The sequence below is a fragment of the Vanessa cardui genome, chromosome 2 (genome assembly GCF_905220365.1).
Source record: "Vanessa cardui chromosome 2, ilVanCard2.1, whole genome shotgun sequence".
Classification (NCBI taxonomy): Eukaryota; Metazoa; Arthropoda; class Insecta; order Lepidoptera; family Nymphalidae; genus Vanessa; species Vanessa cardui.
Window position 1 is genome coordinate 10,672,597 of NC_061124.1, and position 22,313 is coordinate 10,694,909.

At 32.7% G+C, this 22,313-nt stretch overlaps 2 protein-coding genes across 5 annotated transcripts; one reads left to right on the forward strand and one right to left on the reverse strand.

Annotated features, from left to right (window-relative positions):
- The first annotated feature begins 337 nt into the window (after positions 1-337).
- LOC124535700 (protein kinase C-binding protein 1-like) lies at positions 338-19,113 on the forward strand. 4 transcript variants are annotated; one of them, XM_047112012.1, is made up of 21 exons: positions 338-554; positions 738-2,248; positions 2,506-2,732; positions 2,953-3,037; positions 4,889-5,069; positions 5,498-5,668; positions 6,166-6,341; positions 6,563-6,673; positions 6,759-6,880; positions 7,215-7,319; positions 8,456-9,924; positions 10,510-10,733; positions 11,424-11,603; positions 12,084-12,209; positions 12,546-12,690; positions 12,975-13,098; positions 13,612-13,735; positions 14,150-14,218; positions 14,766-14,871; positions 15,925-16,025; positions 16,944-19,113. In XM_047112012.1, the coding sequence occupies exons 2-21, from the start codon at positions 740-742 to the stop codon at positions 17,076-17,078; spliced, it is 5,490 nt and encodes a 1,829-aa protein (XP_046967968.1). In that variant the 5' UTR covers positions 338-554; positions 738-739; the 3' UTR covers positions 17,079-19,113. The 4 variants fall into 4 exon arrangements, with proteins under 4 accessions (XP_046967968.1, XP_046967982.1, XP_046967976.1 ...); XM_047112026.1 differs by having other exon boundaries at positions 15,925-15,998; XM_047112020.1 differs by having other exon boundaries at positions 14,775-14,871.
- Positions 19,114-20,380: 1,267 nt separating this feature from the next.
- Positions 20,381-22,129, reverse strand: LOC124538812 (ribonuclease H1). The gene is made up of 2 exons (XM_047116022.1): positions 21,217-22,129; positions 20,381-21,074 (listed from the first exon to the last, which is right to left on the reverse strand). Exons 1-2 carry the CDS (start codon positions 22,064-22,066, stop codon positions 20,884-20,886), a joined length of 1,041 nt encoding a protein of 346 aa, XP_046971978.1. The 5' UTR covers positions 22,067-22,129; the 3' UTR covers positions 20,381-20,883.
- Positions 22,130-22,313: the final 184 nt, after the last annotated feature.

The window sequence follows — 22,313 nt, forward strand, 5'->3', positions numbered from 1 at the left end:
AATTTCACCTAAACTTTTACCTAGAATAAATATTTAAATAATAACTATGGTGTAAAATTTATTACACATTTTTTCATATATATTAATAATATACTGCACGAAATAAGTAAAGAAAATATAAAAAATTGCCATATGAAATATAAACAAGGAAGTTACATTTTTTTATCTGGTTTCCCTGCAAATATTTACGAAAGGAAGGAGATAGCTTCACTTCTGTTGTGCGATGGTTAAAAGGAGATAAGAATATCAAGTATACGTTGGAATGAAAGTGATAGTAATATATTTCAAAGTATACGATACGGTGTAAAATAGAGCTCCATCTATACGCTAGCCAATGATACTAAAGATAGAACGACATACGTACGAATTACGATGAAATGAACGACAGTTTTGCTTGGCAATGTGTGAATTCTTCCGTTCGTTATAATATTTTTGGACAGATTAGTTACATTGTTGGCATTAATGGACAAACAAAATTGGACATAACACAAATATAATTCTATATTAAAAAAAAAACAAATTGCCTTCAATCACAGAAAAGGACAAAACGTGCGGTAAGTTTGTGCATGAATTTATATGATTGTATTGAAAGTAGGTAGGTAAGTAGCTGGCTGGATGGCTGGGCTTGGGTAATGACCGGTCCTAATATTTTGATGTTTGTTGTTTATGTCAAACGCCTTTTTATTAAAGACATTTTCATTCAAACGCCTGTGCTAATTTATTTTTTGTTGTTCAAGATATGGAGGAGAACTCCGAAATACAAATAGAAACCGACGTGTCTGCATCTTCAGGAAACGTATCTGAGACTCAGCAAATGTCAGGATCACATGGCGATGTTGAGATGGTTATTGTCGTGGAGAAGGTTAAAGAGGAAGCTGAAGGTTCTAGTGATAACAAATTGCCAGAATTTAAGATAAGTGATAGTGAATCTTATCAATGTTCAAAAGATTCATCGAAAAAAGATATACCAACACAGAAATGTGTTAGCTCTCCTAATGATGAAGCCCAAATTAAAGATATCAGTCATGAGAATAATACACAGAAAACTGTTGCTTCTCCTTGCAAAGACACAGTAATAACAGAGGAAAAACAAACAGACCAATTGCAGAAAACAATAAGTTCCCCTAATAAAGATTTGAATCAAAAGAAACAAACATCGAAAACTATTACTTCAGATAAAAAAGAGACACAAATAACAGACGTCAGTAAGGCTAACCCACCAGAGAAAATAATAAATAAAGAGTTAAATCAAAAGATACTAGTGGAGAAAAAATCCACTCCTGTTTGTAAAGATATTCAAATAATAGATATCAGTCTCAAGAATCAAAATCAGAAAATTGTGGTCTCCCCCAGTAAGAGTATACAAATTATAGATGTAAAGGGTCAAACATCGAAAATTATTATTTCTCCTACAAAAGATGTAAATCAAAAGAACAAAACTCAGAAACTTGTAATATCTCCTATTAAAGATGCAAAAACACAAGAACATGAGATAGAAAAAAATGATAGAATTTCAAATAATCCACCTATCACATCATTAAACATCCAGAATGCAACAGAAACCATAGAGCATAAAAAGACTGATTTAAATTCAGAAGAAAAACCTGCTGTTGAGATTGATAGTTCAACTTCCATCACTCCCCAAACAGATTCAAACCTGACTCCTACTCAAGAAGCCGTAGTTGATGCTGAAACCAATAATGACAAGCCTGAAAACCCTAATATTAATGATGATAAAAAGGAAGAAATAATCTTTAACACATCCATTGATGTATGTGAAAAGTCAAATGATTCTCAAACCAATTCTGATATCACTGAAAAGGAACATAATAAAAGTATAAGTAGAGAACTCAAGTCTCTAATTAAATCTGCTAAAGAATCAAAGATAATTAGTGAGTGTACTCAGCTCACAAGTAAAACAAGAAAGTCCAGAATAATATTAGACAGTTCTAATATAAGCTTGAATTCCTCTGTCGAGGCAGATAAAATACAGGGAATAAGGCGTAGTAGCAACAACTCTCAAAAAAGTAATTGCAGTGAAAAGTCTGAAAAGGCACCAAAAAGGTCGATGAGGTCACAAAATCCGGAATTTGTTAACAAAGTTAAGCAATTTCTAAATTCTGTTACTGGTAAGTTTCAAAAGGGAGAATCTGATGATGAGATTGATGAAAATAAAAAGGAGACTCACAGTGGGAGCATGTCACCATCACCTAAGAAGAAAAAGTTAGAAGTTCCCCAGCCTGAAATGGTAAGTGTTACTAATATTTATTTACTAATAGTTCATACAACCCTTTTTACTTTATCATTGCACAGATAAGTGATGTAACCTACAATCTTAAATAATATATAATTGACCTCTTTTCATCAGTATTCATATAATTTATGACAAATAAAACAAAATTATTGATCTTTTCAAAAACAATTGCATAACAATTTACACTAATTTGTCTCTTGTCACTATCAAATATTTATATTTCATAATATAACACAATGAATTGTCTTCAGAGCCCAGGTCAGAACAAACTTCGCTCAGACTCTTATTGTTGGCGGTGCCACTGGGCTGTGGAACAATCCAATGAGAAAGGGCATTCACCGATGCAGTGCACAGTGTGCCCACGATCATTCCATTACAAATGTCTGTCTGGCAATGAAAGGAGTAAAATTATATCTGACAAGAGCTGGGTCTGTCCTGAATGTTTGGCTGTTTTACACGCAGAAAGCTCAGAGACAAGGTATGAAATTGATATTATTGTAGAAGGAATTTGTAGCATTGTTTATTTACTTAACAAAATATAAAAATTAAAAAGGTTAAGGGATAGAAATAAGTTAAACTTGCCTTGAAAATATATTTTTTGTTACAAACATTTTTATAGTCACATAACATGGTAATTTTAATAACAATGTGTTGTTATTAGTAAATGTAACATTGCCATCTGTAATATTTCTTTTCAGGTCACCAGCCATGAAGAAGATTTCATTAGGTCTTCTTTGTGAACTGTTACAGCATGCGTTGGAGCGAATGATGGATCTCAATGGGGTAATTATACAAATGCATTTATTTGTATATATGATATATTTTTAATTTTTAAGATTAAAATAGCAGCTATTGTAAATATTTAATGATATTATTATTAGATTGTTACATAAAAAATATAAAGATATTTTGCTTTGATGTGATACAATATGTTAAAACATTTAACTATTTAAGTTTATTCTAATATTCAATGTATAAAAGGTTACCATATGGGTTTGGAATTTTCATGCAATATTATAATTTTTTTCTTATTTCCTATATCATTACAATTATATGAAACTACACGGAAATTAGTTGTTGTAATACTTAGCAAACGAATTGTTATGTTTTTATATGCAAAGCGAAATATTTAAAAAATTAAGTTATAAAATCAATACCTTAAAATATTGTTTAAATCTATGAAAAATGTTATACAATTAAAGCATAACTTGTAATCAATAAATCAATGATATTTAATGTTTATAGAACGTTTAATGAGTAAAGATTTATCCTAAAGATATAAAAGTGATATAAACAATAATACAGTATAATCGCGTAATGTCCGTCATCGGCACGACAAAATGGACGCTCGAATTAATGTTGTCATTCATTTAATTTAGACGTGAATGATTTAAATAATCATTCATTCTTTTGAATTAAGGCAATATTATTAGCTCCCTCTAAATTCAATATAGACAATATTTAACATTTTACGTTTCTGATTATTTTTTTGTCAATCAATGATGCCATATAATAAACGATGTTCGGAATAAATTATATACTTTCACCGAATGTGTATGTAACAAATGTACACACGTACAAAAGTATGCAATGCGAAACGCAACCGCGTTGACAGCTAAGGTGAAATGACCTTGCTACTTATCTGCAGGCGGGGACTGGTAACATCCGTCTCTTTCGTACACTGACTAATCGATAACACGCGTCGAGTGTACTGTCTCGCTCTGTGCTAATAATAAACGTTTCACGTAGACCGGTGTTTCGCTTGTTCTGCAGTTCTGAGATCGGCATTTGTCATACCTTCCTATATACATGAATTATTATTTTTAACGCTTACTAATTTATGACACACAAAAATATCACGTTTTATTTTCAAAGAGACTTAATAAATAACGCATTGAAATGTACTAGCTAAGTAATAGTTTTATAACCTTTTTTTAATCTATAATTGTATAAATTAATACGTTAATTTAAAATTGGGCTACTATTAGTTTATTAATGTTCTTATTTATGGTATTGTGAATTTATTACTACAATACGTAAAGAAAATTTAAATATACATAAAGACAGGTGGTACATTATTAAGATAAATAGATGTATGATCCATGTTAAATTATGTATGTTGGTATTTAATAATACTAATTTTATTAATCTGCCCTTGGAGAGATCTTTAGGTCAAGTAACTAATTATTTTAAAACTCGTTACATACTCTTAATATTTAAATATATTTTTAAATAATCTAAATATAAATATCGAATAAATATTTTTATTTATCTGTATCTAATAAGTCAATAAAGACTTATGTGCCATGATATGTATGAGTAATGTAATAATGCTAAAATGTATTTTTTAAATATTATTTATATGTATATACATATGCTATTATATACCTACTATTTATGTTAATATTATTTTAATATAACTTAATTTTATAATGAATTGTAAAGCATAGCATATACCACCCAGTAATACTATAATGAGTAATATAATGAGTCTAAACATTTCGGGGTATACTAAAAGACACTTTTGAAGTGCAGTTTGGCGACTGCAAAAAGTTTGGAAGACTACTAATCTCATAGATAAGTAGGTATGTAGTTAAAATTCATGTAAAAACGTTGCGACTAATTGCATTTCAGGTTGAACCATTCATAAATCCGGTGGATCGTTTGGCGTTCCCCGACTACGATAAATACGTCGTGCATCCAATGGATCTCACGCTTATGAAGAATAACATTGCTGAGGGCCTTTACGGTAGCACTGAAGCCTTCCTCGCCGACGCGCAATGGATATTACATAATAGCATCATATTCAATACACGTAAGATAAGATTTTACTATATTCATTTGTACCCTTTTTAATATTGTTTAATTCATAAATTAATCAGTATTGATTGATTCTGATCGTTCATCAGTTATTCTTCCGCCAAATAACAGTACTCAGTATTGTTGTGTTCCGGTTTGAAGGGTGAGTGAGCCAGTGTAACTACAGGCACAAGGGACATAGCATCTTAGTTCCCAAGGTTGGTGGCACACTGAATGGAATGTACTGATGTAAGGAATAGTTAATATATCTTACAGCGTCATTGTCTATGGGTGATGGTGACCATTTACCATCAGGTGGCTCGTCCGCCAACCTATACCATAAAAAAAATGTTTCAAATATATGACATTAGATTTAATTATTTGCTCGAGTAATTACAGGACGTACTAAATACAATATTTAAAAATTAAAATGTCTATTTTCAGTACAATCGAAACTGACGGGCGGTGCGCGTGCCCTGGTGCGCTCCTGTCGGGCTGAGATGGGGGAAATAGAAGCGTGCCCCGAGTGTTACGCTGCGGCGCATGCGCGGCGACCCACCTGGTTCACGGACGTGTGCTCCACTCCCCATGTGCTACTGTGGGCTAAGCTTAAAGGTAACTAATATTCTATACTAAAAAAGCAGAGAGGAAGATACTCTAAGGCAATTACGAATTAATTAGAGTATCGGCATATGATAGTAAAAATTGCACGATTATATTTTTTATATTTAAAATACAATTAAAACAACAGCCTGTAAATTCCCACTGCTGGGCTAAAGGCCTCCTCTCCTTTTGAGGAGAAGGTTTGGAACATATTCCACCACGCTGTTTCAATGCGGGTTGGTGGCCGAATTTTTATGAAATTTGTCACATGCAGGTTTCCTCACGATGTTTTCCTTCACCGCTGAGCACGAGATGAATTATAAAGACAAATTAAGCACGTGAAACAGCGGTGCTTGCCTGGGTTTGAACCCGCAATCATCGGTTAAGATGCACGCTTTCTAACCACTGGGCCATCTCGACTCTTGCATTAACGACTCTTGAATTAAAAAACATTTCAATATTATTCACGTAATATGTAAAGTTATTCTGATTGTAAATTAATTTTGTAGGTTTTCCCTACTGGCCGGCAAAGGGTATGTCAGTGAGCAGCGCCGGTTTAGTCGACGTACGATTTTTCGGCGCTCACGATAGGGCTTGGGTTCCGGCGCGCGACTGTTTCCTGTACTGCGAGAAAGATCCAAACAACTTCAGAACTAAACGACAGGACATACTCGACAGTATGCAGGTAATAAACAATAACAAGTTTACTAATTATTTATTTTTATTTTAAAAAGTTTTACATATCTGATTCTAATTTTAAAATAAATATTACCCTTACGTACAAAGTTCCTTTTGTATCTGTTCTGAGTTTTGAGTAAATGAGTCAATAATTAGCCACAAAGAATGTAATATTAATGAAAAAATAATTAATTTGTGTAATGTATATTAATTATTTTATTGTTTTAGGAAGCGGAACAACACATTCGTAATATATCTCGGAAGTATGGTAAATTCCTGTACCCTCCATTTAAGACACCGTTTGATCCGACGAAACTCACCGAACAACTGAAAATGATGGTAAGTCAGCTTTAAGTCTTGGATATAATATAGATTGAAAAATAAGACAAACAATAAGAGATTAATGGAACCTTTTCACTCTCAGATACCAACATTCGAAGGTGAATTACGAAGTCCAGTCAAAGAAAAGTCGAATTCGTCACCGAACCCCGCCAAAGAGAAGAGAAGATCCAATTCAAAGAGCTCAAAGGGTTCTGTTAATGAAGGGTAAGTGTCCAACTTACTGTCCAAGTTACCAAGTACTTGTGTAGTAGATAGCTAATAAGACACTCAAGTGATCGGATTACTATCCATAGAGGGCAGGAAGTAAAAAAAAACACCATGTCTCGGCAAATACTGGTCCCTCACACTATTTGTGGGCATAGAAAGTGCTGCTACTTGCGCAAATTTTAGCACTTTTATATTTCTGACGCAATTTCTATTACTCTAAGCTTTTTATTGTCAATAGGCCGAGTGGTCAAATTTATTCAGAGTATTATTAAGTTCCGCAGTGGTGGTGTAGTTAAATTCATATATTTCATAATTAGTAATCTAATTTCAGTGATATAAGTGAAACCGATGAACCACAAGCAACTACGTCTCGGAAGATGGCAGATGGAGCTGAAATCGCTCGCGAAGAAGGAGAAGACGACTACTGTATTGAAAAGTGAGCAAAATTATTTTTATAATCTGTTTACAGTTAAAGCGTGTTAGGCAGGGGCGGATTTACCAATAGGCTAAGTAGGCTGGAGCCTAAGGCGGCAGATTTAGAGGGGTTGCAAATTTAGCTCAAATTTGTTTTACAGAAATAAAAAAGAAACTTAAAATTATATGCATACACATTACACCCATAATCCTTATACTCGTCACTACATAGCAGGTTGGAAAAATAATCTAGTAACTGACGGAAATATCACCTAGTTTATAATCATATTAATAACGGGAAAAACCCGATGTAATGAGGACGATAGAACACAAATCATAAAGTTGCAAAAAAAAGTAGGAGCGGCAAAAATTGAATAACCTACTAGTAGCAGATTTGTAAATTCGCCACTGATGCTGAGCTAAATAGTTGATTTGTCTGTTGGTAAGTCAAATTTTCAATTGAAAATTTTGAAATGTTTTCTGAGATCATGTTGTACAAGCGTAAAAAACAGAAATGAATAAATAGCCCTGCGTATTGAAGTAACACTCGAAACTAGCTGTTAGTTCCTAGTACCAATGTTATGTATATAATATAATGGTATAAATCTATAATGGTATGATATAGTTTCTAGAAAACCCTTATAGGTTTTTTCTAAAACATACATTACCATCAGATTATCCAATATATATAGAGAAGCGTCAAATCGTTATAAGTGTTTTAAATTCGTTAAATACTGTACAAATAGCCCATTTCAGAAACAAACAAAGTGGTCACTTTCTAATCAAAGTGAATGATCACTTATGATGATATTGGTTGTATTTTACATTATCATGTATATGTCATTATGATAAACCAGTAATATGAGCAATTAATTTAGTAAGGGCATCAGTTTAAGTGTATTCATTTAAAGAATATATAACTTATTACAAATTAAACATTTGTGGATAAATGTAAACTATATAGTTTTTGCAATTTAAAAACAATTTGTAGGCACTAAAACCAATGCGCTATTTCTGAAAGAATGTTGCTTACCGTCTGATATTTAATTATTATTGATCATTTATATGTATTAATAGAGAGTCATTAGTCAATAAAACTAACTTGTGCTTTTCATTCAAAATAAAATCTTCCATAATAAAAAAAAAATTAATTTACAGAGATAAATCCATGGAGATTGATGTTTGCTTACCGAAAGAAAAAGAAACATCAAGGAAACGACGTAGATCGGATCTTGAGGAAGCTGTTATCACAATAATCGAAAGTAGCAATAGTGAGAAAAGGAAAAAAGTTGAGATTGACAAAATTGATGATAAACTTGACCCTGTATCTTCCAATAAAACAGAGAAAAATCAAGTGGATTTAACCAAGACTGAAGAAGATAAGACAATTGAAACGCCAACCGATAAAGTGGAAGTAGTGCTTTCGTTATCTAAGAACAATGTTAAAGAATCAACTACTAGTACAATAGAAAAAGAATCTCCAGCCGAAAAAACTCCCGCTAAAATAAACATTAAAATTAAACCGACTAGGACGAGTACTCCGAGAGAAAAGGACGAAAAGCAATTAACACCTAAGCAAAGGCCTGTAAGATCAGAAAAATCAACTCCGGTCGAAAAAGAAAAGCAAGAGACTAAAGCCCAAAAACGGAGAAATTCGAAAAATAAATCTTTCAATAATAGTCAGACCGGAAAGATCGAAAGAGAAAAAGCTGCTGATAAAAAGAGTGATAAAGACAACAGTAATACGAAAGATAAAAGCAAAGACATTATTATCACAAGGGTTAAGGGCAGTGAAACCGATAAATCTTCAGAGAAACCTAATAAATCTAATGTAACGTCAGACAGTTCAAAATCTACGAAAGAACCATCGCATTTTGATGACAACACAACCTTAGCAGTGATAGCTCGAGAAGGTTCAAAAACTACTATTCCAGGTCTACCAACAATAAGTAGTGTCCGTAGTCTTTCGACAACACAAAATTCTGACTCAAGTAATAAAGCAGCAACAAATAATAAAAACACAGAAACGGTTACAGCAAATTCTGATTCGAGTATATTTATACCCACAAGCACAGACAATGTTCGTAATATGAAGGAAGCTGTGAATAAACTTCAAAAGCTGAGGAATGAAGCAGAACCGCCTTTGGTGGGCAGGGTAGGCGTTCGAGCCTTCGCTAGAATGACTTCTCCTCCCGAAAAACAAACGAACAATAAACCCACAGAAAGTGTTGAAGTTGAAATCAAATCTGAACCAATCGACTTCGATGATGCAGATAGGCAGTCGGAGAAATTGGATTTAATGAATTCTTTCCATCTCCGTCCGGTAAACCCACCCAGTTCCGGTTTGCGAGGAGTGCGAATAAATAAGGTTGTTGTAGCACCCATTGCCCGGAAGTCAACTGCTTCGAAACCTGCCGAAGCCCGTGTCAAAGCAAAGAAAACCTTTCCACAGCCAAAGAAAGTTGATGATGGCAGGTCAGAATTGAATAGTAAAAATTCAATGGTCTATATACCTATACAGCCACCGAGCACGCAAGCCCCTGTTAGGCCAACCAGACCCATAACTTTAAATGGAACAGCAAACACACAGGCTATTAGACCTCAAGTATCAACAGTCACCTCTAATGGTAAGTTACACATTTTCATTTACTTATATTAAAATACTGTACAGCTATGAAATAACATATTTTATAATAAATTAATGGCTTATAGTACGACACAAATTATATGTAGCATCGGAAAATGCAATGGAATGAAAATAAAACCGATTACTGTCGATTTACACAACCAATAAAAATAGCTCTTTCTCGCGCCATTCGACGCTATTCGTCGCTATAGATTCACGCGTCAGAGAAAGCAAGTGCATGTAAATCGACGCGTCAAATTGACGAATATATTAGGTCATATGATATTACAAGTTATTACGTTTGTGCAAACATCATATTCGCATGAGAAATAAATATTGATAATTTGGGATAGCATACTTAATTCGGATGTGATCGGTTTTACGAATTTTGCCGATGCGACATCTACGTTGTGTCGTACTATACATAGCTAACACTTATTCAACTGACTATTGCATTATAAATATTACACTATAAAACCAGGAATATAAGAAATTAACATACAGACTTGTTTTTAATGCACCCATATACATACAAATATAATATGTATTTAAACAGTGTGTAATATAATATTTTTTATTATTTCAGTCAACAGCATCGTCAACACTGTGACAACCCCGCTGATACCTCTGACGTCATCCCACTCAAACCTGATCTCTACGTCCACCGTCGCAGCGAACACAACGAACACGATCTGCGTGCCCACCGTCGGACAAATTCCCACCACCGTGCACACCGTACCACTGATAACGTCCGTTAATGGACAGTGGACATTTAGTTTACAACCTGTAATGTCAGTTGGTGGTCTTGATGTGAGTATACAAAATAATAATCTTTAAATACTTACTATTAAACTTATCATTATAAAGGGAACATGATGTTGAAATGGGTGAAATTTTGAAGAGCACCTACTTTTTAGAAAAATAAAATACGCTAGAACCTTCTCCCTAATGCATCTTCTAGTATAAGTTTACTATGGTACTACTGTACTATTTTTTCTGTTGTTCACCACAAAGAAGTATAGCTAATTAATTATAGTACGACACAACTTAGATGTAGCATCGGCAAAATTCGTAAAACCGATCATATCCGAATTAAGTTCGCTATACCAGATTATCTATATTTATTTCTCATGCGAATATGATCTTTGCACAAACGTAATAATTTGTAATATCATATGACCTAATATATTCGTCAATTTGACACGTGGATTTATATGCACTTGCTTTCTCTGACGCGTGAATCTATAGCGACGAATAGCGTCGAATGGCGCGATAGGGAGCTATTTCTATTGGTTGTATAAATCGGCAGTAATCGGTTTTAATTTCATTCCATTGCATTTTCCGATGCTACATCTAATTTGTGTCCTACTATATGTATTTAATATAAAACTTTTTTGACTCTAAGAAGCAATCTTTTGCTTAGTAGTTGGGATAGTCATCATGTACAGTATGAAGCGTTACAATCAAAACTTATGTTAAACACAATATGTTGTATTCAAGGGTACCGCGTCACCACCGGTCGTCAATGGTTTGGCAGACCGCAATAATTCAGGAACTGTGACGCCATTAGCAACCGCATCCGCCTCGCAACCAGCGCCTACGCTCAACGCATCTACGCAATCCACACAACCAACACAACCGTCTGTTAGTACCACTACTAATGAAAGTACTCCAGGAGAGGTATGTAAATTAGTTTAGACTTATTTAATTTACTGTAGTCAAACTAATTAGTAATTATATAAACTAAGTCGAGTCGAGATGGCCCAGTGGTAAGAACGCGCGCATCTGAACCGATTATTGCGGGTTCAAACCCAGGCAAGCACCGCTGATTCATGTGCTTAATTTGTTTTTATAATTCATCTCGTGCTCAGCGGTGAAGGAAAACATCGTGAGGAAACTTGCATGTGACAAATTTCATAGAAATTCTGCCACATGTGTATTCCACCAAACCGCATTGGAACAGCGTGGTGGAATATGTTCCAAACCTTCTCCTCAAAGGGAGAGGAGGCCTTTAGCCCAGCAGTGGGAATTTACAGGCTGTTGTTGTTGTTGTAGTTGTTGCAAACTAATATTTGATTTCTTTACAAACTGATAACAAATTAGTGACCTATACTTGTTTACAGAAAAAAAAAATTAGTTCTTAAACATTCCCTCTTTCAGCCTCCACGACTGCAGCAGCGACCGCCGCTTCTCAATCCTCTCGATTCAAACACACCAATTGGATCAGTGCCGCCTCCGTCCACAGCTGGACCGCTCACCGCCAAACTAAACCAAAACGCAGTCAAGGTTTGACTAAATTACTATTTAATTATGAATACCAATAATTTTAATTAAAATCTATCCATCAGCCTGTCCATTTATAGATTTGCAAACTATGCAATTTGCATTTAGAGCACTATTTTTAAACAAATTCCATAAAGAATGCTATTCTACATGGAATTATACTAAAGAATGCTATATATATTTGTTAGTTTAAAATCTCAACAATTCTCTTGTCAAAGTTATTTATTTATCTCTATATCCCTGCCATTGGAATATAGACTATATACACAAATAGGATATACTACTCCTTGTTTACCATTGTAATTATTATAACTTTATGATTTCATTTGGCTTTTTCAGTTGGCAGATTTCTTCCGAAATCTCTTGGAAGACTCGTTGGAGAAGGTAGACGAGCCAACGTCACAGGCTACGATTCTCAAGTTGCAGCTGGAGCAAATGCAGTGGAGGTATCAACAAGAGATCAAGGAGTTAAAACACAACCATGGTAAATATATATAAATAATATTTATCATATTTATGTAGTGAGATCCACTAAATCTGTGCTGATATCTCTGTCGAATTTCAAAAAATGGGTAACATTTTACATTGTGAAGTATTATAATTTTAATTTTTTATATCATTAAACTCATATTTATGAAAACTAGTACAAATTTAAGGTAATCTAGAAGGTGAATTTGTTATCTTTGTTTCTGATAATAGTGTTAAAAAATCGTTCTGATGTTTACATTGCAAAATATACAAAATTAATTGAATATTGTTATTTGTTAGATCTGACCGTCACCGAAATGCGGGCATCGTTCGAGAAAGAGAAATCGCGGGCGATCAGCGAGGCGCGACGCACCGCGCAAGTTGAGTTGGAGACTGCAGTCAAGGCTGCTAAATCGAAGCAGTGGTAAGTTGTAGCTGCTAATAGCGGTATACATATTATATACTATACACAACAACAGCCTGTAAATTCCCACTGCTGGGCTAAAGGCCTCCTCTCCCTTTAAGAAGGTTTGGAACATATCGCCACCACCACGCTGTTCCAATGCGGTTTGGTGGAATACACATGTGGCATAATTTCTATGAAATTTGACACAAGAAGGTTTCCTCACGATGTTTTCCTTCACCGCCGAGAACGAGATGAATTATAAAGACATATTAAGAAAATGAATCAGCGGTGCTTGCCTGGGTTTGAATCCGCAATCATCGGTTGAGATGCACGCGTTCTAACTACTGGGCCATCTCTGCTTACATACTATACACATATACACTATACAGACATACACTATAATGTTCCAACTTCCCCTTGTTGGTGTAGTGAATGTATTGGACGACATCAAATCATTAAATTTAATGATATATGTATATTCTGATTATTTACGGTGTAACATTTGTCTAATACTGGTTACATTATTCCCAGGTGTGCAAACTGTAGTCAAGAAGCACTCTTCTACTGTTGTTGGAACACGTCATACTGTGATTATCCTTGTCAGCGTGCTCATTGGAGTCAGCACTATGCTGTCTGTACACAGCAGAAAAATCAGGTATGAATCTCATATATTCACAAGTATTTTTTCATTAAATGTAAAAAGTAAACTTTTCCTAAAAAAATAGTATGAGAAATTATTACATTAATGAATTTTAAATATTAATATTGTGGTGACAGTTGCATAAATAATTATATTATTTTGTTAACTACTTTTTAGTTACATTTTTTTGTGTCATAATATTGTAATAGCAACTAGCAGTTTCAAAGTGATGTTTGCTCTTTCTCGTTTGTGTTTGCGCACATATTTGTTCACTATAAGATATTCTTCAAAGATTTGGCTAGTCATTAAGTTTGTTTTGGCAGAAATCGAGTAGGCGAATGTAAAGGTTCTATTAAAAGTGTCTTAAAAACATTTGATTAAAAAATCTTTTTAACTTATTATATTTGTTTTTTTTTTTTTTTTTTACAGGAAAACAATGGCAACGACACTGGGAATTTATTAGAGAAAAGACTACAACCGGCTCCTGATAATCTGCCAGTGAGTGATAATTGTAATGGCTATTTAATTACTAACCTAAAGGTACAACAACATAAACTAACCTAATAAAATATGATCTTTGAAAACAAGTGTTTTTCTTATTTTTTAAAGATTCAAATATGAATAAATGTTAAAAGTTAATTTAAATAAACATTTTTCATAAAGATGGATGTTATCTGTTTGACATTGAAAGATTATTGACATATTTTGACCAATCACCATGAAAGTTGCCATAGATATTTTAATGAAGGTTTTGAACTCGAATTAGTTGCATCTTTACGCCACTAGATGGCTGCAGCAACTTATAATCTATAGACAGACAAAATAATATCTGCCGAGTTTTGCTACTTCATATCGTAATATAAAGCTGTACATTTATAATATATTACAAAATATTATAATTTTAAAGCAATATACACATATAGACTTAATTTTTCACTTAATTATTACTACAAACATATATAAATGGATTCTAAATGCAACTAGTTATAGTAAAAATGATTTTGTTTTGTAATTAAGTAATGTAATCTACGTTATGTCTCTATTGGCGTTGCAGAAAAGCTCCCAGACGCCGGCGCTGACGGTGGGCGGGAAGATCGCCCACACACGAGTCTACGCACAGGACACACAGTCACAGAAGACTTCTATTATAGGTACATAGTTTAATAAATGTAGACTGTGTGCACTCTTTGGTATTGACGGTGTATGACTAGTACCGTCAGTATGTTTATAAATTTTTCTGTGCCGTTTATTTTATAATTTGCTAAACTGAACCATATTAGGATAATTATGAATAACTATAAATACATATACATATTTATATTTTTTATTACTTTAAAGTTGAAATTAAGTGTTTAAATGAATGAAATGCTGTGTTCAGATTTGAAGGGTTAGTGAGCCACATAACATCTTAGCTCTCAGAGTTGGTGGCTCATCGTTGATTAGAGGAATGTTTTGTATTTTTAATTTAAATTAAGGCGATAATGTTGGTTGCGATATGGAATTATAGTTTATGATATATTTTAGACAAAATCTGTTTTATATACATTACATAAATCTAAACTTTGATTATATTTACTCCTTTGATTGGCTATATTTTGTTTAATTTGTTAACATATACTTTTTCAAAGTAACTATGTCTTTTCTGCATTTATACTTTAAGTGATATAAAGTCTGGCTTTTTAATATTAGCTTAGAGTAATAGCAGTGTCCCTTGTGTTGTATCAAGTATGGCACCACGAAAGTGTATGGTAGGCTGCTATTTCGAGATTTTTTTTAGTATTGCCTGCCTCTTTCGTGTTCAATATCAGTATGTAAATTATAGTTATTTTCTTTTATATTAATGTTCTACTATATATAAAAAATTATAATTGATATCTCTCGTTTAATGCATTAACCCAGAACGTCACCAAAGTAACGGATATGGAAACGGTTAGCAAATTTTATTACACATAGTTGAATTAATAAATAAAAAATGTACGAATTACGCTTCAGATCTTGGCGTCACAGATTTGCTTTGACACAGATTAATCTAACCTAACTCATAGACAATAATTTGGATTCTTGTCATGTAAATCAATAGCAGACCATAATTGTAAAAACTATGTTTTATGTAGTCTCCTTCAGCGGCCTCCTATAGCTTAAAGCGGTATGCTTATTAATTTTGAAAATAAATCAATTACAATAATGTATATTAATGTTTTCAGTGAGTATGGTTGAGGACCAAAGCGGCAACCAGACGGTGAAATGCTTGGGCACATACAAGCCAACTGGCGCACAGGTATCGCCGTTAATCATAAACAAACAAGTATGTAAATTTATACTCAATAGTCCCTTAAATTCTCCTCAGAATACATCCTAGATGGTAATGTGACCATCATTGACCCTACCCATATGATAAGTCATGTAGGATGTAAAGCCATGTGCATGTATGTGGTTTAATAGTAATTTGTTTATTGGAACAAAGTATTAGGTATAATATATAAAGTATAGACAATACGCAGTTACCAGTAGCAATAATCATATATAGGAGGGATAATAGAAGCTCTCTCTTTTTCTCATTCTCCTGTCTTTTTCTATTAAACATGGTTTTGGATGGCATTATATAAATTTATTTTTTGTTTTAATTCTAGTTGGGATTTTTTTTTAATTAATTTACGTATTGGTATTTGTCATTGTCCTCAAATATTGTTATTTTATTTTACTGTCTTTTATTTAAACATATAGTAAAACCAACTTTATACCAACCGAGTGTCCCCAAGAACAATTTCTTTTTAAATTGAGTAACTTTCAAATGCACTAAACTTCTTTTGGTGTTGATTGAAAAATTTCACTCTGTACCGCATACCTTGTTATGTATTAGGCTTATAAATGCAGTCATAATCATAAAGTATAGCTGTAAAGCTGAAAATTGGGAAATATTGATGCAGTATACATGATGGAGGAAATTTGATAGCCCACCATTTATTTATTATGTTATCACCCCACGAAAACAAGTTCGTGGGATGATAACATAAGTAATTCTATTAACTAACTTAGGGTACTACTGAAAAGTAAAGGAAAAAAGCAACATACAAAAAATGAAACAGTTAAATGGAACTATCTCATGGTTTAAGAGTCTCAGCTATTACTAATCACACGGTTAATTTTATTACGATCGGTTAAAGTATAAATTTAGTATGTAAGGATAGGTATTGTTGTTATATTTGAAATTTTTATTTTTTAGATAATGAACAACGAAGAAAACGCTTCGAAAAAAGTGGTGACGTCCGGCGGATACCTTATCGTAGGCGCTGGTTCGGGCAACCAGCCGCTCGTAACGCCCTCCCGACGCACGCACACCATTCAGTACTACACGTGAAATGATTAAACCAGTAGTGTTAAAAATTCAGACTCATTTAATAATTGTGGTTAATGCACATTATAAATATATAACAAGGATAAAAATATGGAAGTGGCGTCTTCACCGGAGCGTTGGTGAAGAATAATATTTTGTGTTCAAATTTAATGTTGTTAAAAGTGGTCGATTGTGTTATCTGTGCTGCCATGACGGAATTTAACGTTAGTTAATTTTTATTAATTTCAAATTGTGAATGAAAAAATATTGAGAGAATATAAACAGCTAGTACTTTAGTGAAACTATGTTATGATGTAAATTTATATTTTGTAAATTCTAGTAATAGTGATATTTACAATTTAAAAATGGAAAAGTTGAGAGAAAAAAGATGTTATTTTATATTTTTTTCTCGTTACTTTGATTTGGATAAGGAATTATTGTTAGATTAAAAAATGTCCTTTATACATATTTTTTTCTATTTTACAGCGTTTCAAAAATGATTTGGCACTTTAAATTTTCAAATTATAGTTAAGTTTGTATAGAATATCTTTTATAGTGCCAAAATAATTCTGAATTAATTATTTTATTAAAAAAAATTATGTTAAAAAAAATACGAAATTTATGTTAAGATTATTCATAGACAAGTCAGGTTACAACTTTAACTATTAAGTTATGCAATATGCATTATATTTTATTATAAATGGTTCAGCCTTTTTTTAATTAGAGTACTATATTCCAATATAAGATTATTGTATATAAATCTATTAATATAATAAATACATTATATTCTGAGTAAAACAATATTATCCATCGAATATGCAATAGTTTTATATGTTAAAAAAAAATCTTATAATATACGTCGCTCTTGCTTATAAGCCATGTGTCAAACAGTTATTTATATTTTTCCGTAGTAAAGTATAGATTTTGAGTTTTATGTGTAGCGCATAAGTCAACTTGACATGAATGTACATATATCCAAATCCAATGTACCATATATTCTTTCCTGGTTTATTTTTTACGAGAAGTTGTCATTGTATTAACGGTACTCGTGCGATATCTGAGTTTAAGAAGACAAACTGAGAAGCAAGAAATGATAACTTCCGTCACTGAATTATATAATATTATTTATAAGAATCAGATGCCTCTATCAAGTTTTTGACTCAGCCGAGGAAAGTAGATCCAGGGTCTAACTGGTACAAGTGAAATAATTAAATATTTACTTTATTGCATGATAAATTTGCATACTTAGGAGTATCCTTGCATTAATTGAATGCATACTTTTTTTACTTTTCATATAATAATGTCATGTTTGGAGGTCGTGTTCATACATCGTGTTTGTATATTTTTGTATGTTAAGGTGCGTTTCTATTGAAATACTTGGCAATTTATGTTTAACCAAGTATTTGCAGTTCATCAGATATCTACAAACAATTACGCAAAGTTGATACGTGTATTGGTTGTGAATTGCGAAGATATGAGATACACTCTCATTATGTACATATTTTTAAATTAACTTTAAATATATACCGACAAGTAAATACTACAATAATCGGTTATATATTAAATAAAATGTTTTAGTTTCGATTCAAATGATTGCTTATTCAATAATTTGTGAATATAACAAAAAAACAATTGCAATCTAAGATGTATCTACATAAACTTAGGCCATCCAGCTCTATGTAACTTTGTGAAGTCTAATTTATAAGATCTATATACATAATTGATTATGTATTTGTAACAGATAACTTCAAGTAGCGACTGATCAATAGGACAAGTCTCATTATCACATAAATGCTTTAAGATTCGTTTTATAACCTAAATTAGGTTTCGTATTGCTTTACTTCACTCGACTCAGTATTAGTAAGATATACTAAAACATTAAATTGTTCAATGTCTCAATAATTTTATGATCCTTGTAAAAATAATTTAATTTTAAACAATTATGAATAGGAAAGCAGTCATTGTCATGTGAAGTTCGTTAGGATTTTTGGAGGCGAGTCGCTTCTTGTATGTAAGGTACGAAATGTTTTAGTTTCAATAAAGGAATTTTTAAGACTAAGAATATTTTATTTCTACAATGTTTTTAGTTTCATCCTAATTAACCCTTTCACCGCAGACTTTTAACCGATTGGCGTGCCCCCAGCGCCCGGCACATTTAACAATAAATAATACTTACAACAAATAGGGTTGTGGGTACATTTTTCGATGTCGATGTCCATATTTCGCTATAATAATGATATTGTATTTACGAGCTAGGTTAACCAACAATTACATACATACTTATTACTTACCTACTACAGTATACTACTACTACTACTGAATGAAAATTTAAAAAATGATACATTACTATTATTATTATAATTTTTATACAACTAAATCGACAAACAAGCGTAGGGCTCACCTGATGGTGAGTGACAACCGTAGCTTGTAACACTAAAAACTAAAAGCACCTCAAGCGCATTGCCGAACACCCCCCCAGGAGCTCTGGTCACCATACTCACCGTCGGGCTACTACATATTTCGAGGAGGATATGTCTTGCTGTAACCCTACCTCAGTTGAAATAACACTAAAAAAATGAATACAAATTATAACCTGTTCATCAATATTAAATTCTTTGTCTGACACCTTCTAGAATCCGTATTAATTGTTCAGCAGTCGTCATGGTAATTAAAACAGGAACATAAAACTATTACAAAAACACGCGCAACACTAATTGAAAGTTCCATACGGTTTAGCTCGGTTGTGACGTCATGAACGGTCGTGTTTATCCGACACTGGCTATATTAGCAAAATGGATACAGTCTAGGGATGGGAATTGGCATTTATAGTTGTCCATATAAAAATAACTAAATCGCAAATTTCTTAGAAAAATATATATTTACACAGGGTTTTGTGTCGGATAAATCCGACTCTGGCGGTGAAAGGGTTAAACGGTGATTGAACAGATTTTTCTCTATATTTATAAACTAGCGGTAGGGCTTAGTGCAACTTGTCTGGATAAGTTCCATCCAACATCATACATTTTAACAGTAAGCAGCAATTATAGGTATTGTTTCAGTCCTTTTTGAAGGGTGAATAAAATACAATATTATGCTTTAAATTTGCAATTTCTAAATTTAAATAATAATTTTATAATTAGGGAAATAACCAGTTTAACTTGATATCATTTATTTCGACCTTATTGTTACATAACAATGATGTATTTATTAAACCAAAAACTTATTGTCATTCATCCATTAAAGAAATCAATTCATATTAATGCCTAAATACTAAACTATATTTACATTCCTTATTATTGGTAGAGCAGCCATTACTGCCTTTATAGACAGCAGTCTATAAAGGCAGTAATGGTTTGTATTACAGTTAATAGTGGTTATATTCAAGAAGAAGTAATCTATATAGTATAATTAGGTGAGGTTAGTATAAAAAGAACAGTTCTACTGTTCATATAAGTTTTAAAGCCTCAAAGTGCAACAAACCTTAACTTCTTTTTTTTTTAAAGAAAAGAGAAAGAAATGTTACCTCAGTCAGCATTACTAAATTATAGAGCTAGAAAACCAAAATATTTTTATAATGTTTATTTGAAAAGTGTTATGTGTTTAATAACTGACCTGCAGTAATTTTATATTATTTAAACTTATCAGTTAGAAAATATATAAATATAAAGCAAAATAGACGTAAAAAAGAAAGATTCATTTTAGATAAATTTAGTAAGAGCAAATACAAAAAGATAAGGTATTATATAATACTTTTAAAGAAATAAACTTACAGAGTAAGAAAATGTGTTTATGTTAACATAGATCAAATCATCAAATAACAATTCCAATACTACTTATTATACATAGCGGCTCCCGCCTTTGCCAGCTGATCAGCCATTTCATTCCCATGAATACCTCGGTGAGCCTCCACATAATTCCATTTTATTTTGATTTTATTTTGAAGACTATCTAGCTCTTTAAAATCTATTTCATTTTTCACTGGCTCACCTGATTGAAGTTTCCAACCTTTTCGTTTCCAACCTGAAATTTATAATTTACTTATAAATTTAATTAACCCTATCAAGACTCAAATTAATTATTTAATTAACCCTAAATAATTTCAATTCATATGATCATATTGTAATGATATTTATACAGTTTCTAGTTATCAATAAAAACATACCTGGCATCCATTTTGTGACAGAATTTATTAAAAATTTTGAATCAGTATTGATAGCTAGCTTCTTGATACCATGGTTTATTGCCATTGTGATCGCCCGAGTGGCAGCTTGAATCTCTCCGCAATTGTTTGTAGCTCGGCCAGAAACCGGCTCACTGATGTTCAATGGGTGTCCTTCGCCCCAGTACACCCCTAGGCCCGCTTTAGCGCCACTGCGTCCATTAGATGAACAAGCTCCATCTGTATAAACTTGGACATAATCATCTTCATCAGTTTTAAAATTGCTCGAACCCACTCCTTGAGGCTCTATTAATATACTCTTCCGGTCAGTTTTGCTACTTTTCTTCATAATCTTATCGACACCTTTTTCAAAACCTTTTAATCTTTTTTCAATGTCATCCATCTGTTTAACTAATATAGCATTCAAGTCATCAGAATCATCTGTGTCTTCACTTTCATTACTTTCTGATGTTTTACGCTTGGATTTCGATTTTTTCTTGGGGATGTGACTGTTATCATTTTGATCATTCGCTGATGTTGAAAAATTTCTCTTGAGGTTAGATTTTGAACTTCCAAAACTTGAGCGGTTGGCCAAAGGCTTTGCCTTTTGAGATGATTTGTTTCCTCCTTCATTTGTTACAAAATCCTGAGCGGCAACGATATTATCAAACTTTTTATATCTTGCACCGGGAAATCCTTTAACTTGAGATTCACAATCTGGCCAAGTCATGTAAATACCCGCGGTGCGACCTTTCGCTACGGCGTAAAATGGCATTTTTGATAAATTTAAAGTTTTAATTATGGTTTTCGTAGATCTTGAGAACCACTGATTCGTGATTACCTTCCATAACATTTATGTATTTTAAAATGTAACTATTCGCGGACTTATGTCAAATGTTTACTTGTCAGTGTCACATCCACAGTTGTACGACACAACTTAGAAGTAGCATCGGCAAAATTCGTAAAACCGATCACATCCGAATTGAGTAGGCTATCCCAAATATTCAATATTTATTTCTCATGCGAATATGATCTTTACACAAACTTAATATCTTGTATATATATAAAAAAATGTGAACTAAAACTAGTTACTGTATAAA

Coding starts and splice junctions, on each gene's coding strand:
- LOC124538812 (XM_047116022.1), bottom strand. CDS start 22,066: ATGTTATGGAAGGTAATCACGAATCAGTGGTTCTCAAGATCTACGAAA. Junction 21,075..21,216: donor TGTCACAAAATGGATGCCAG/GTATGTTTTTAT, acceptor TATAAATTTCAG/GTTGGAAACGAAAAGGTTGG.
- LOC124535700 (XM_047112012.1), top strand. CDS start 740: ATGGAGGAGAACTCCGAAATACAAATAGAAACCGACGTGTCTGCATCT. Junction 5,070..5,497: donor TAGCATCATATTCAATACAC/GTAAGATAAGAT, acceptor GTCTATTTTCAG/TACAATCGAAACTGACGGGC. Junction 6,342..6,562: donor ACATACTCGACAGTATGCAG/GTAATAAACAAT, acceptor TTATTGTTTTAG/GAAGCGGAACAACACATTCG.